We start from the raw sequence: 14,456 nt of genomic DNA, 5'->3' as shown, positions 1-14,456 counted from the left end.
CAATTAATAAACCTTTGGTCCAAGAAGGTCACCACAGCAAAATGAAATAAAGCACAAGGCATTGGAAAGTCTATAATGAAGAAACCACCAAAGTCACATACAAGGTACAGGGCAAATGAACTCCATTTGGACATTAGGAGATAGCAGACTTTCACAGAAGCTGCTGATGGACTGTTTTCTGATGTAAAACAACCAAGGAGAGGGCAAATTATTCAAGCAAAATTGTGGAAGGAATTTAAATCTAGCTGTGACAATGACAGGAAATAGGTGCCACTGGAGTAGACGTAAGATGTTGAAACCACCAAAGGCAAGTATGCGATACAGGCTAAATGAGCTCCATTTGGTAGAGGATACAACTTTTTGTAGAGGGAAAAGTGAAACAAAAATCTTCCTCTCCCAACACAAACCCACTGGTGATACAGACTATGAGAGACAGAACATCAGTGAGAGCTGATACTACCAGCAAAAGGGTTTCTCACAATAAGTGCAGAATGGTATAGAAAAAATGACAGTCCAATATCAGTTACCTTCAGTTTAGAGGGTTTTTGTTATATGGAAAGTCTTTATTTACTGTCATGTTTAGAATCATAGAATCATAGAATAGTTAGGGTTGGAAAGAACCTCAAGATCATCTAGTTCCAACCCCCTCGCCATAGGCAGGGACACCTCACACTAAACCATGTCACCCAAGGCTTTGTCCAACCTGGCCTTGAACACTGCCAGGGATGGAGCACTCACAACCTCCCTGGGCAACCCATTCCAGTGCCTCACCCTGCTAACAGGAAAGAACTTCCTCCTTATATCCAATCTAAACTTCCCCTGTTTAAGTTTTAACCCATTACCCCTTGTTTAAATACTATGATGATGAAACCTAATGTCAGGACTAGCCATAAAGCCTGCCAAACATCAGTTGACTAATTATCCCTGCTGCCAAGAGGGGAAAGTTTATAAAACTATTCTCACAGTAAAATGAGAGAGAAGCTCAACAGCTTCTTCATTGGGCTAGGAGTGTATAATGGCACCCAGAATTTCCTCCAAGTCACCAGGACACAGCCCAGCCTCAGATCCAGGTGAAATCCAGGCACCAGCCTTCTTCCGTGACTGGATGTAAACTCAACTCAGTTGCATGTCCTTTCTCAGAGCTGTGATGTGATATGGTGAAATGCCATTCAAGATGATTGGACTGAAAACTAAACACCCTGAAGTTTAGCACCACGATCCAGAACTTCACAGAAACTTCTAATCAGAAGAGAAAACAAAACAAAACAAAGCAGGAAAAGGAAGGATGGTTAGAAATAAAAAAAAAAAAAGTTTGGTTTTTTTTTTTTATTTGAGAACTCATTATATAAAACATTCAAATTCCAAATAAAGAATAGATAAAGCATTCAGGTGTTTGAATACAGTTACTCACTATTATTCCTGGTGTCCTGAGTTGTACTAAAATGGAGAGAAACCTTAGCACTTTTTAGGCGTATCTGGCCCCAGCGTGTTACTGCCTGCAGTTCTACATTGTAGTTGCTGTTGGGTTGAAGTCCTTCCAGGACCACATAATTTTCGGCCTATAATAGAATAAAAATACAAAGCAGTTATAGTATTACTGAAACAGGCACTTAATAAAAGCAGGCCTGTTACGTCAGGCACACTACATTTTTGAAATTAGAAAATAAACTCATGTATGAATTTCAACAGAGCAAAATTTCCTTTCTTTAAAATGTATTTTATTAGGCTCTAATTTTCTGCGTAATTTTTAAAATACTACCCTTCCTGATGTTTACATAATTTTGGTAATTCCTTGGCAAATACAGACACCTACTGTATAGGAAAAAAATAAAGGGTGGTTTTCTACATAACATTATTGTTTTTCTTCTGCTAAAATTATTTTAGCCAAAAAACTTTACACTGTTTATTCCCCAGTTTCTGTTTTAGCAAACAAATTGGAAACTTTTTCTAGACAGCCAGTTTGCAGACAGCTAAAATCCAACATTCACTACATTTTTCAACATATTCTGTTTATTTCAACCATTCAACTTCATGCTCCAGAAAAAAAATTACAGTGAGACAGGAGTAATATGAAATATATTCTAAGAGCCTACCTTTTCTCTATAATATGTCCTGGATCTTCTGGATTTCCCTATAGTCAAGGTCAGAACTTGGTTCCAATTACCATAATGTTGTGTATTGGATCTATTGTAACATATTTATAGGTAGGATGTACCCTATGCAAAATGCCAATACAAAATTAAGGACCCAGCTCAATCTTAAAATTCTTTGGGTTTTGTTATTTAAGGACCAGCTTGTGGAGAAAAAGCTCCCCTGTACCTTTAGGCTGTAGCTTCTGTCATGAAGATCTCCAACCAGTGTCAGCTTTTCAGAGAAACACAAACTTTTCTACATAGCACAGGCCAACCTGTGCTATGCCAAAGTGGCGTTTTAAGAGTACAACAAAGAACTAACTTTCTTTTCTGTATTTACTCGCACAAGTTCAGCACACAGCCTTCATTATCTTTATTTCTCTGAGGGCTTGGAGACTGAGGGACAGAGGGAACTACAACCTTTCAGCTGTCATTCATCACATCGAAGGTGGGCAGCCATAGCCAAAACACAGAGTTAACATAGACCTGGTACCAAATTCTCACAATACACTTATTAAAAACATTGATAATTAAGTTCAGGCCTGTAATCTGTAAATTATTTCAATTTCTATTAATTACTTTAAACCAATATGCAATATGCTTAGGGATATCACAACAAATAATTTTCCAGTAAAGCAGTATTTGATACATCATTCAAAAACCTCATAGGAGCTGGCTGCTACAGAAATATGTCAGATTTGTGGTACAGAAGCATATTTGAAGGGTTTTTTGTTGTTTTTTTTTTTTTTCCTTGGACCTATACAGACTATTTAATGGTTACTCTGTATCACAGTGTCACAGGTTTTACATGCATAGTGAAAAGACAATGTGACACATGATGTTAGCTTTTTAAATAAAACAAAGCACTGTATCTTTAAGAAACACTAAAAAATAAGTCTGAATTTAGAGGACAAATAGCATTTTGCTTTCTATTCTTTCCTGCAAAATCTGACAGCAGTTGCCTGCATTTTAAGGCAGAAGTCTACTTCTCTCCCTGAGTTCAGTGAAAGACAGGGCCTGGGAGATCAAAACTGTATGGGGTTGGTGATATTAAAAATTAAGACTACTAGCTTACCAGCTGCTGAAATCATTGCAATTTCTCACATATTTTATACTTACACTCTATTTTGCGCCACAAAAAAGCCATACTTCTGTCTCATTTACTATTTTCTTTCTTACCCCATCGGTAATCTTCCTTCTCTTTTTTTTGGCTGGGATTACATATTTGCTGTATGTCCAACTCCAGAAGACTTTGTAGTGGTGCACTGGGATATCAGGCTCTTCTGGAAGATCCCAAGTAATCATTACATTTACACTCCCATCATTGTTTGCACTGATATTGGCAATTCTAATATTAGATGGAGCTGGTGGAGCAGAGGGATCTAGAATTTAAAGCAAACGAAAATATTCTAAAGTAAAGATCATCTTCAGTAAGGTAAAGATCGTCTTCATTTTACGTATTTATCAGGCATACATGAGCTGGATTAAGCATTCCAATACACTGAAGAAAACTGAAGCAAAAATTTCCAATAAGTGATATGGCTTCTTGTAAATTCTAGAAATTCAAACTTTACTGAAATACAAATTATGGGTTAGCATCTGGTTTTGTCATTATTCTGTATAGTTGGTAGTTCACAAACATAAAGCTTTACCAAAATGTACTAGACTATGTTTTACTTCAGTGATACACTACTTTAAATACATAGTGTTAAACACTCCTCTCCTGAAAGTGGCTTTGTACAGTTGGCACAGAATTGTATGGTGGAAACACTGAATAATTTTTGGTGTTGCCAGACAATTCTAAGATGAAAAAAATAAATTTCTACATGTTGAGCCTTTCTTCAAAATTCTAATATTGGTATCTCTGGGACATAAACACTTTCTTAGAATAAATATAATTAAGATGTAATAATATATTATGCTTTCACACAAGTCAAACATTGGTGACAAAATAAAAAGGTAACTGCAAAAACAAAATCAAAAAAGAAAACAGAATAAAGGAAATTCATAATAATTAAGCTGTGTTATGAACCTGTAGCCAAGAAAAGAAAAATCTGATAAAAAAACCCCACATTTGCATATAACTTTTTAGCCAAATGAGCCACCACTTATTTGCCAGAAATAAAACTGGAGGTGTGCAGAGCGGAGACCAGGCATTAATTTACTTCATGGTTCACCTGCATCTTTTTATAATGGTAAATGTGCTGCTAAATACATTTTCCAGGCATACTATGTTCATCAGATAATGCCTATCACAAACTGTCTCACTGAAAAATTCCATCATTTAGTTCATGCAGACACATTCAGAATTAATAAAGACAGCATTTCCCTTTTAAAGATCAGCAGATGTGAAATAATTGTTCGTTCCTGTTATTTAACAAGACTCTTGGCTAAACAACAATGGATGCTATGCTCCTGTTTCCTCAGACATGCCATTTTAGTTAAATAGTAATGGATGTCCCCGTTTCCTCACATACGTAATTCAACCTAACATTTTGGCCGTAAAAGTTACAAAGCACACTTGAGTTTAAGAATTCTGGAAATTTAAATTAATTTTCAAAGTAATGAGAATGCCTTTTTTTTTTTTTTTTTTTAATATCAGCTTGCAAGCCTTTATGGGAGCCTTTTCTATAAGCATAAAAGCTATTTATATTGGAAGGGATAAATTCAAGAATTAGTTTAGTTAAATGTTTATACTGTTCTCTAACACAATTTTCCTTTACTTCTACTGGTTGATAAGTAGCTATAAAATGAAATTTAGGTATAATAAATATGAGCAAAATAATAATTCACAAATCCAAAACATTTATTAAGTATTCCTCTTCACTAATTTAAAATGATAGGTGTTTTTTATGTTATATGACAATGTATTACGGCAATAAAAGATTTATAACCTGAAGTACAACACGATCATATTACTGTGGCTGAATTATTCAGGTTATCTCCCAGAAGTACTATGCATCATGTATTATTTATAGATAACATATGGGATAGAATTAAAGTGTTTCATAGAATATGTCTTCACAAATGGTCAGATGTAAGAAAAAAATTTTTAAACATAAAATATATTTGTCTTCATTCTGTACCTATGAAAGACTGTGAGTCATTAAAAAAAACATAAATCTAAAATCTGAATGAAATAGCTCTTCCAGACAAAATTATTAAAAATATTATGAAATTCTATTCACCTGTTTTTCATAGGTCTGACAGCAAATGACCAAATTAATGTTCTGCCTTTTCAAATGTTTCTGTCTCCTTAAGAAAACAAGACAGTGTGTAAATTTTCCTTGTAAAAAGTTAACAATTGACCAGAATGGAGCTTTTATATGTCTCAGAATCACAGGAATTTGTTTGTTTGTTTCTTTCTTTCTTTTAAGGTAACTTCAAACATCCCTGTTTCTGCCAGTGACATAAGAAGGAAGAGGAATCTGTAAGGAAGAACTATGGGCATAAAGAAACCAATAGATCATTACTTCTGCCTTCTAGAACACCAGAATTTCACCCTGTACTCTTAACAATTGCTCAGTTTATAGCAAACATTTCTTTATCAATAGCACTTCACCTGTGTTTGCTAGAAACAGCCTAGTCAGCAGACAAAGCACTGATCCATGTTTAAAAGAAAACCCAGTAGTGCTCCTCCTTTGCTACAGGAGAATGGAAATGTTGTATTAAAAAGGCATTGGATAATTGCACTTGAGAAAAGAAAGAACATATTTTTAAAGGAATATAGATGTGAAATAAAACAGCAATAGCAGAAACATTTTCCTAAATGCCCTCTTTCTTCAAAGTCTCTCTTTTGCAAGCCTCGCAAATGTCATCCTCAAAAATGACTTTGAACAGGAGGAAGAATGGTGGTGCTAGCAGTAGAAGACAGAAAGGAAGGAGATCTGCAGCTGACAGAAATGAAAAGGTGAGACAATTGAAGTGCCACGTTTTCTAAAAGAGCTTCTTTAAAGCTAGTGGACTAATCTGGAGAAAAAAATTATCTAGAAATAAGTAAGATGTCAAAGATGAACAAAACTTAATTTATTACAGTTTTGCATTTAATTATCTGAAAAACACCCAAACCAAACTGTAGAGCCACAACACTAAAATATTTCTCGGATTTGGAATGTATTACCTGAAATACGAAGCCACTCAGTGAGCATTTTATTCAGCTAAGGATCCATTCCTTAGCTGGAATTTCAATACCACTATATAATTTGCTCATCTATTTCTATATATTTCTGTGACCCTCATCACTATTAAAACTGACAGAACTATCATTTTTATCAGCCAAAACCCCGAGAATATTAATCTTTAATTTGAAAAGAACTGAGTTTCACCAGAAAAACAAACAGGGAAGAAGGAATAGCAACAAGACAAAATACTGTGATCTCTGTTATTAACAGGAGAAAAACCCAAATGACCTAGACCCCATCCTCAAAAAGCCAACCCCCCCCAAAACAAAACCAAAAAAACCCCACCACCACAAAAGACCACACACACACACAAAACCCAAAACCCCAAATCCAGACCTTTCCAAAGCCCCCCCTCAAAAAACACCCCTCCCTAAAAATCCAAGTTCCAGAAAACTGTTAAGTATAAGAGCATGCTTCTCCATAATGTATGCCTGCTATTTACCAGGTTAACAGATTTGTTTTCTTCTGCATTACTGAATGGAAAAGTCGTGCTTCTACAAGGTGCTCTGCTACGCTTATGTCTCTGCAGCCTAAAAGCAGTACACAACTCATGCTGAAATACTTCAAGGTCTAGTAACTGGTACTGGATGCTAAAGAGTATATACGTAAGGTGTTTGTTAACCTGACTATGAAGCTGAACTGGCATTCTGCTGACTATACAGCTAACAGCCATCCTACTGTTAGTCTTCGTATATCTGTGATCCCTTTGACTGACTGCCCACATGATAATTCAGATACATAAACATTAAATTACTGGAATGGAAACTACTGCCAGTTTTTCAAACATGAAGTTCTGAAGTTTTATATACATGAATTTATCTGAGTGTTAAATTAAATTATTTGGTTTGCAGAAATAGTGATACTATTTGCAGCTTTTCCTTCGCAGTTTATACTACAACTCAAATAAAATAAAAGTAATTTTATATATACCAGAATTTGGCACAGACAGCTGTCCTCAAATATGAAAAAAAAAAAATAACCAATCTGGTCTCAGCAGCCTGGCAAGTAAATCACTTCTCACTGCTAGAAATGATAGCTTCATTAGGTCGAGGCTGAAGCTGCTGTTCGAGCACATGAAGTAAGTACTGCATTTGTCTGGATTGTATCTGGCTTGAGTGTACCCAAAGGGCTTAAATTCTTGTCTTGCTGGCTACTCAGCCATCACAAGCAAAATTCTGTTTCCAGTCCCCAAAAGGGAGAATTCCTTGCTGTAAATAAAAGAAAAAAAGAAAACACTCACATCATCACCATTTCAAAACGCACATCTTCCCACACTTATATTTGTAAATACAGTGATAGACAATTTATATTTTACATGTGTTTTTTTCCATCAGTAGGATCTGGAAGCAATTTTACAACCTTAACAAAACAGTATGGGCAAGTTGTGTACAAGAATGGCATCACTGTATACTGCTGCAATGCATCCACTTCGGCTTTAAATGTGGCAACTGGGGTGAAAACAGTAAATGATTTGGAATACTGTCAGAGAAGGAAAGAATGACATTGGAACCAGAATTCTCATTCTGAGCTGTAAAAATGATAGCAAGCTTAACTCTAATTTAAAGCCTTTTTTCAAGAACTTTTTTTCCTGACTTAAAATGGATTCAACATTGCTATCTTTTAAACATTAGACCTTCCAACTCTAAAAATCTGCTGAAGCTGCTCTACAGACAATAATGGTTTCCAACCATGAAACAGTTACAAGACATAAGCAAGACTGGCTTTGCCCAATGGAAACGGCACACATAAGCCAGCTGTGCAACAGCATAAAAAAATCATTGGTCCCAAAGGAGCGACAGAAAGAATTTTACTGCCGGGAGTGGGTGTCTGTTCTAGTTTTTCTAACACTCAGTAATGTATGCGTGAAATCACATTCAGCATGGTACTTATGTGCTGTGAAAACAATGTTGTCTGCTTCCTTTTGCTTGACAATTTATCCTGTGTATGCTAGCAACTGCCTTCATGTTGAAGATAAAAACCTTTAGGAGACATAAAAGGATCAGATGGTTTGGGCTCACTGTGTTGATCTTACAGCCTCATTTTGTCTCAGAAAATACACCGTACCTAACTACAGACCACCAAGATAATATGGAAATGCCTAACACTTATCACTTTAGGTAACTGCAGTCTCTAAGAGTTCATTCTTATCCTAAATCATAGGAAGCTAGGAAAAAGTAGCCTCAAAATTCTTGCAACAAATTAAAATTTGTATTACTAATCCTGAGCAGCTTCTCACCAGTTCAGTTAGTCTATTCAGTGCCTGCTTAATAGGAGAAAAGCAGAGGTAGCTTTTCCTCCAAGGAGACTCACATGTGGATTGCAGGAACAGTTCTCTTCTGCTTCAGAGAAAATGAAACAGTTGGACAGTGCCAGTCAAAATATCAAAAGAAATATGTGTAACTTCGGGAACCAAAAAAGTTCTCCCAGGCATTCCATTATCTTTATTTATTGCTGTTATTGCAAAGTATTGCCATTCAGTTAAAGATGAAAAAGAAAGCACACACCATTTAAAATCCTTTAAAATAGAACTGCAAACCACTGTCAAAATAGCAGAAAGTTTTGATCAATTTTAGCTGACAGTATCAATCTGAAAATCTATGTGCAGAGTCCTACTTCTAGGAAAGAATCTACTCTCCGAGGTGCAGTATTCACTCCATCTTCTACTAGCTCTGCTCCACAGATAGGCCTATTCTAACGTGTGTTTCTTGCAATTTTGAAATTGTATTTTGGCAAAATGAAGCATCACTTCATTCCTGTGAAGGTCATGCCAGACAAGCACATGCAAATCCTTCAATTCCTTTATTAAAAAGAAATAACATTAAAAAAAACTCTGCTTAAGCTCATAACATAACATAAATTATCTCAGATATATCACTTATTGTTTACAGATTAATGCCATGAACATGAGGCAGCGCAGAACAGTTCCTAAACCTTCACCTCCAAAGTTTATAGTATAAGAGCATCAAAAGTTGCAATAGATAAAACCTCGAAACACAACTAGATGCAGAATGGTAAGCTGAAATGCTTGATGTATCTTGTTTTTCTGGCCTTACCTATTTCATGACTGGGAAATTAAATGAACTTGGTTAATAAGAAGCTTTATTTAGCGATAGAAAAGTTAACGGAAATTACATACCTCAGTAGACTTCCCATTAATTTGAATATACCAAAACCTTTCTTTGCTGGGTCCACTCAGAAATTGTATTTTGTTCATTTGAAAAAAAACCAACCATAAAACAGCATAAAACAGTTTTGTGTAACCAGACAAAAAGTCTCTCTCCAAGTAATTACAGGACCAGTGTTTTTGAATATTCCTTTTAACTGCTTGAAATATTTAACGACAGAGACATTGTGGTGCCATACTCCTCCCTAGATTCAGATTATATATCATGTTTTTCCTACTTTGAAGAAAAAAATAAACCCAGATAATTTGCTATTCATTATAACTTATGAGCAACTGGTAAAAGTTCAGCATCTTGAATGAGAAACCTTCTTAGGAATTGCTGTCATGTTTCCTGATCAAAGGATTTCTTTTTAAAGAAAACTTCTGTTAAGTCTGACACAGATAATAATCTTCTCTTGGTCTTGGCGCAACAGGGTGAAGTGAAACAGTACATGAACTGATGTGAATTTCTGTCCACACTTCATACAAATGTAGCACAGACAGTCAGCAACCTTCCAAAGGTAACCTGCCAAAGTCCACTTTCCTTTTCCAAACTGGAGGTTAAATGTGCCTGGAGGAGCTCAGCAGGGGCCAGTAGATGCTGGCACTCAAAAAACGAGGCACATCTAAGCAGCAGTTTCTTGCCTCTCTGCCAGGCAGGGGCTGCCACTTCCCGTTGAGCTCCAAAGTAGTAATTAAATGTCTATACACTATGACACTATAACTGTTAAAGCTATGAGCGCCTACCTGGGGACACGAAGGCTAGGAAATACCAATTGAAGCATCCCAGTATCATTCCCAACAGTCACCACCTAGCAGCATTTTCATGTGAGTCACCTAGCGCATCTACACATTTATCTGGTGAACATGTTATCTTTATAATAAGCACTGACAATACCAAAGACTCTAAAACAGTCAAATGAACTGCCATAGTAGGATGATTTTGGCTGCAAAGCTGGCAGTTAACTGAACTCCTTGCTGTTTTTCTTGCAATTCACAATTCTCTGCCAGGAGCTGGAGTTTAGATCTGAAAATTGTTATTTTGAGTTACAGACGCCTTTTGAACAATGCTGGCTACACACCTTCTGCAATTATCAAGATCACATTATTTTGGTTTATTAGGTAAAGAGCATGCAGAGGTAGTACTGGCTCTTACTGTCCTTTGCACGAATTCCTAGAAGTGCCCTCCACCAGACAGCCACGAGCAGTACTCAAAAAAAGAGCAAGTGGTTCAGGGGTAGCTGCAGAGACCACAATAAAAGAGGACGCTGGTATCTAACACACAGTCATTTCAAAACCACAAGCTCCTGAAACACAAACCACTGCCAGCTGGGAGACCATTCTGAAGACATATCCCTGTGTGCTTATCCTGCTCTTACAACTGTTCTCCAGAAACCTACTTTTGGCTGGTGTCAGATACTGAGCTAAAGAGAGCTTCTGTATGACTTACCATGGACATTCATTATCAGTGTAGGTATTTAGAACAATATACTCCTGTGGCTAGCACAGTCAGTAGGGGATAAATTTTTTGGGAAGTAATACAAATCCTGCCTCAAAATGTCATGCTCAAGCCAAAACCTCAGAGTTATCATGATATACCTTTATGTAATTGCAATTATAGTGGTTCCAAGCAGAGTAGCTGGAAAATCTTTACAAACTCAATAAAACAACTGACAATTATCTCAGTCTAAAAGAAAGTTGGTGCCAGATTCAGTAACAAAGTGCTGTATCTGCTGAAGTGCTGCTCATGAAGAAAAGCACAAATAAAAGCTACTGCTGCAGCTGAGTCCTTGTAGTAAGCGCAATACAGTTTGAAGGACTTGTATTTTTTATTTGACTTAAATGGTATGCTATTTAAGTACAATAAATTCTTAAAATAATACTTCTGTTATACTCCAAAAGGTTTGTGGTCAAAGCAGTAATGGGATGTCTATGCCAGCCAAACTTCCTACTACAAATGTCATTATAGCACCAAAAAATCATTAAGTCTAATGTATAATTATTCCATAAGTAATTAAACAATCCATACCAGCAAAAGCATTTGCATGCCTCTATAACTGCATCTACAGTAAGATTATTTTCTAGGACTATGTCCTAACAGCAGGCAAAATGCTAGCATGGGAACCCACAGATGGCCACTGCCTGTACCGTAAGATAATTCTGTCTGCAGAACGAGAAGGAAAGGCATTCCTCAAATTATGTGTTATACAAGTATAAAGATGCTGTCACTACTAAAACAAAGACAAGTCTTTCTATTAGAAACTTATTCTATGAATTAAGAATGCTAAATCTCATTCTTCGGCACTAAAGTCAACTAGCATGGTCCAGCAATGTCCACATTATTAACTGCCTTTAAGAGAGGGTGACCACATCCATACCATCTGTTGACTGGGAATAGTTTCTGGCCTGTGCTAACTCTGATACTAAGCCCAAGAGTCACCCAGGAAAATACTGGTTTCTGCAGGTCACAGGCACACAAGGAACAAAGCTAGTAACTTAACATAATGGGAGATCTGTTTCTATCTTCCCCATCCCCCAACTACCATTTACTGGTACACAAATAATTTTTAAAGTTATCTGATTACCCAAACCTTTGCAAAACCAGAAATGGCAACAGAAAAATCCTATAATACTTTGCGGATTGTCCAGCATGCCTTTCTAATGAACAGAAACATACTACTTAGCATTTACACTCTTTATTCTTAAACCCTTACAGTTAGTGCTGGCAAGGGGAAGGTTATGTTAAGAGAGCCCACAGTTCCATCAAAACAATGCTGCTACAATTATTTAGATACATGCAACAAAAAATTTCAATACTCTGTTAAACATATGGCAGCAACATATTTCTCATAAGTAAAAGAAAAATAAGAGCAACACACAGAATAACACAGAGAAACTCAGAATAACACACTGAAACCCCAGTTCCTTCATGTTTCATGGTCAGGGTCATGTTTTTTGAGACCAACCATGCAGAAAATGTTTAAAAGAAGGTTTATTCATTGAGACCCCTTACTGATGAAAGAATAATGACATCTTTAAGCTTTAATTCCTTTGCTGACTTCAGAAAAATCTCAAACCATTTCTAAAGCTGGTGGCAAAACTATCTGAAAACCCTCCTGTTAAAACCTCTGCCACAAAAGTAGGCAGATCAGGTTGTACTCCATGTGAGTGAGAAGAAGGCGAGCACCAGACACAGTGGACAAAACTAACCTTTTGAGGATCGGAAGTGCTTGCTGGGTGCCGTGAAGCCTCTCGTCCCATGCACATTCACAGCTGCCACGCGAAACTGGTACCACCTGCTCGCTCGGATGTCCGGCAGCCGAACGCGCTCATCTGTAGTCTGGTGGGGAAAATCAAGCTTACATCATTGTTCTAACATGGCTAGTTGTGCTGCCTCTCCCATGCAATACCTCTTAGTCAGACTGAAGATGCACTGGTGTCAGCAGGCTGTATGCAACCACCTCACCTGATTCCAAGCATCATTCTGCACTGCAAAGCATTTACAGCTGTGGAAAAAATCATATAACCACCCCATTTTACAGTGTATTGGAGGTCTCTTCTGGAAAAAGTAACCTTGATAAAACTGGTGAAGTGTTAAATTCACAAAATTGGTTTTCCAGTTATCACAACCTTCACCAGTGTATAGGGCCTAGCTGTTCGGGTGTTGACATTTCATGGAACTCTTGCCCCAGGTCACATAACTGATTTCTCCAATTCTCGGAGAATTGGGGGTCCAAAACAGTATCATGAAATCCACGAGTAGCCACCTTTTCTGGTTCATAGGAAACACAAAACCCTCAGGTAATGAATGGAAGCCTTCTTCAGATCTTTGGCACTTATTTCAAAAAGACACTCACAGACTTAAGTCTTCCCTGCAGACTTTTCCCAGGTCATAGGAGATGACCTTTTTCTCCAACAACACCCACTGGGACTGCTAGTGTCATGAGTTCAATTTCCAACTTCTGTGAAGAGTGCCTTAACTGCTGAAATATGGCATAAGCACAGATGCTTTCGGAATCCTTTCAGCAGGAGGTGCTTTATGTGCCCTTATTCTGAGCCCTGCTTTCCTCTATCTTTTTTTTTTTTTTTTTACTTTTCAACTTTTAAAAAGCTATCTTCTGCACTGTTTCTTATTTATCCAAAGGTACAAACACCAGAACTGAGTACAGCCTCCTGGTAACCACTGAATTACTGCCAAGTACAGAACACATAGCATTTCTGTAGAAGTCATCCACTTGTTGTGGATTTTACGTTTGCAATTACCTCTCTGTCCAGTGTTGAATTTATTTTATGATGTCATGTTTATTGCATTTTAATTTAATTATTTAATCAAAATAACACATGAACCTGAACCAAATGTCCTGTACATGTCTAAATATACGATACAATGGTTCCTGGTGATCATTACTGACCAAATATGTGAGCTCATTAAAAATGAAGTGACATCAATTTATTTTTACAAGCCCTGTTGTCTTTAACTTCAAAATTCCACCTTCTCTGTATAGGATGTAATGTTACTTGCAATGATGCCAAGTAGTTCCCAGAAAAGGCATGGCATAATTTCTTCTTTTTGCTCCTTTTCCAATCTGCATAAGAAAGTAGCAGCTGCTCACCCAACTCAGCCAGAAATTGAGGAAGTTGCTTCAGCTCTCCAGTAATGGTAATTTTAGAGCCCTAAAAAACTAAAATTTGTAGGTGTAATCCTGCACTTAGTCTCTTCATTTGGTGACAAGCAAAATTTAGGGAAACAGATAGCTCATTTGCGTGTGCATGCAAAGGAAAGAGAGCCTTTCTAAACTGCACTATTAATTGCTCTCAGACTGGTAAGTGCTGCAGACTTTGAACTCCTCACATACTGCTGCTACTCAGAGTCCTTAGCCACTCAGACTGCTGAATTTGTCTTTTTAGTGTAAGCATGGGTAACAGTCCAGACGTTTTCATCATCTTCCTCTTTTTTCTTTTTTTCAGCTTTTATGTTAC

The 14,456-nt window shown here is 37.0% G+C and overlaps 1 protein-coding gene across 1 annotated transcript in view; it reads right to left on the bottom strand.

The window, feature by feature from the left end:
• ANOS1 (anosmin 1) overlaps positions 1–14,456 on the bottom strand; it is a 144,165-nt gene that overhangs the window by 35,954 nt on the left and 93,755 nt on the right. Inside the window, exons 6-8 of the mRNA XM_065677478.1 lie at positions 12,687–12,816; positions 3,312–3,514; positions 1,412–1,559 (exon numbers count right to left, since the gene is read on the bottom strand). Coding sequence (XP_065533550.1) covers positions 1,412–1,559; positions 3,312–3,514; positions 12,687–12,816 — 481 coding nt within the window. The remainder of the gene's footprint in view (positions 1–1,411; positions 1,560–3,311; positions 3,515–12,686; positions 12,817–14,456) is intronic.

Source organism: Lathamus discolor, chromosome 4, assembly GCF_037157495.1.
Source record: "Lathamus discolor isolate bLatDis1 chromosome 4, bLatDis1.hap1, whole genome shotgun sequence".
In the NCBI taxonomy this organism is placed as follows: domain Eukaryota; kingdom Metazoa; phylum Chordata; class Aves; order Psittaciformes; family Psittacidae; genus Lathamus; species Lathamus discolor.
The sequence above is the reverse complement of the archived record's forward strand: the minus strand, read 5'-3'. Positions and strand labels throughout refer to the sequence as shown.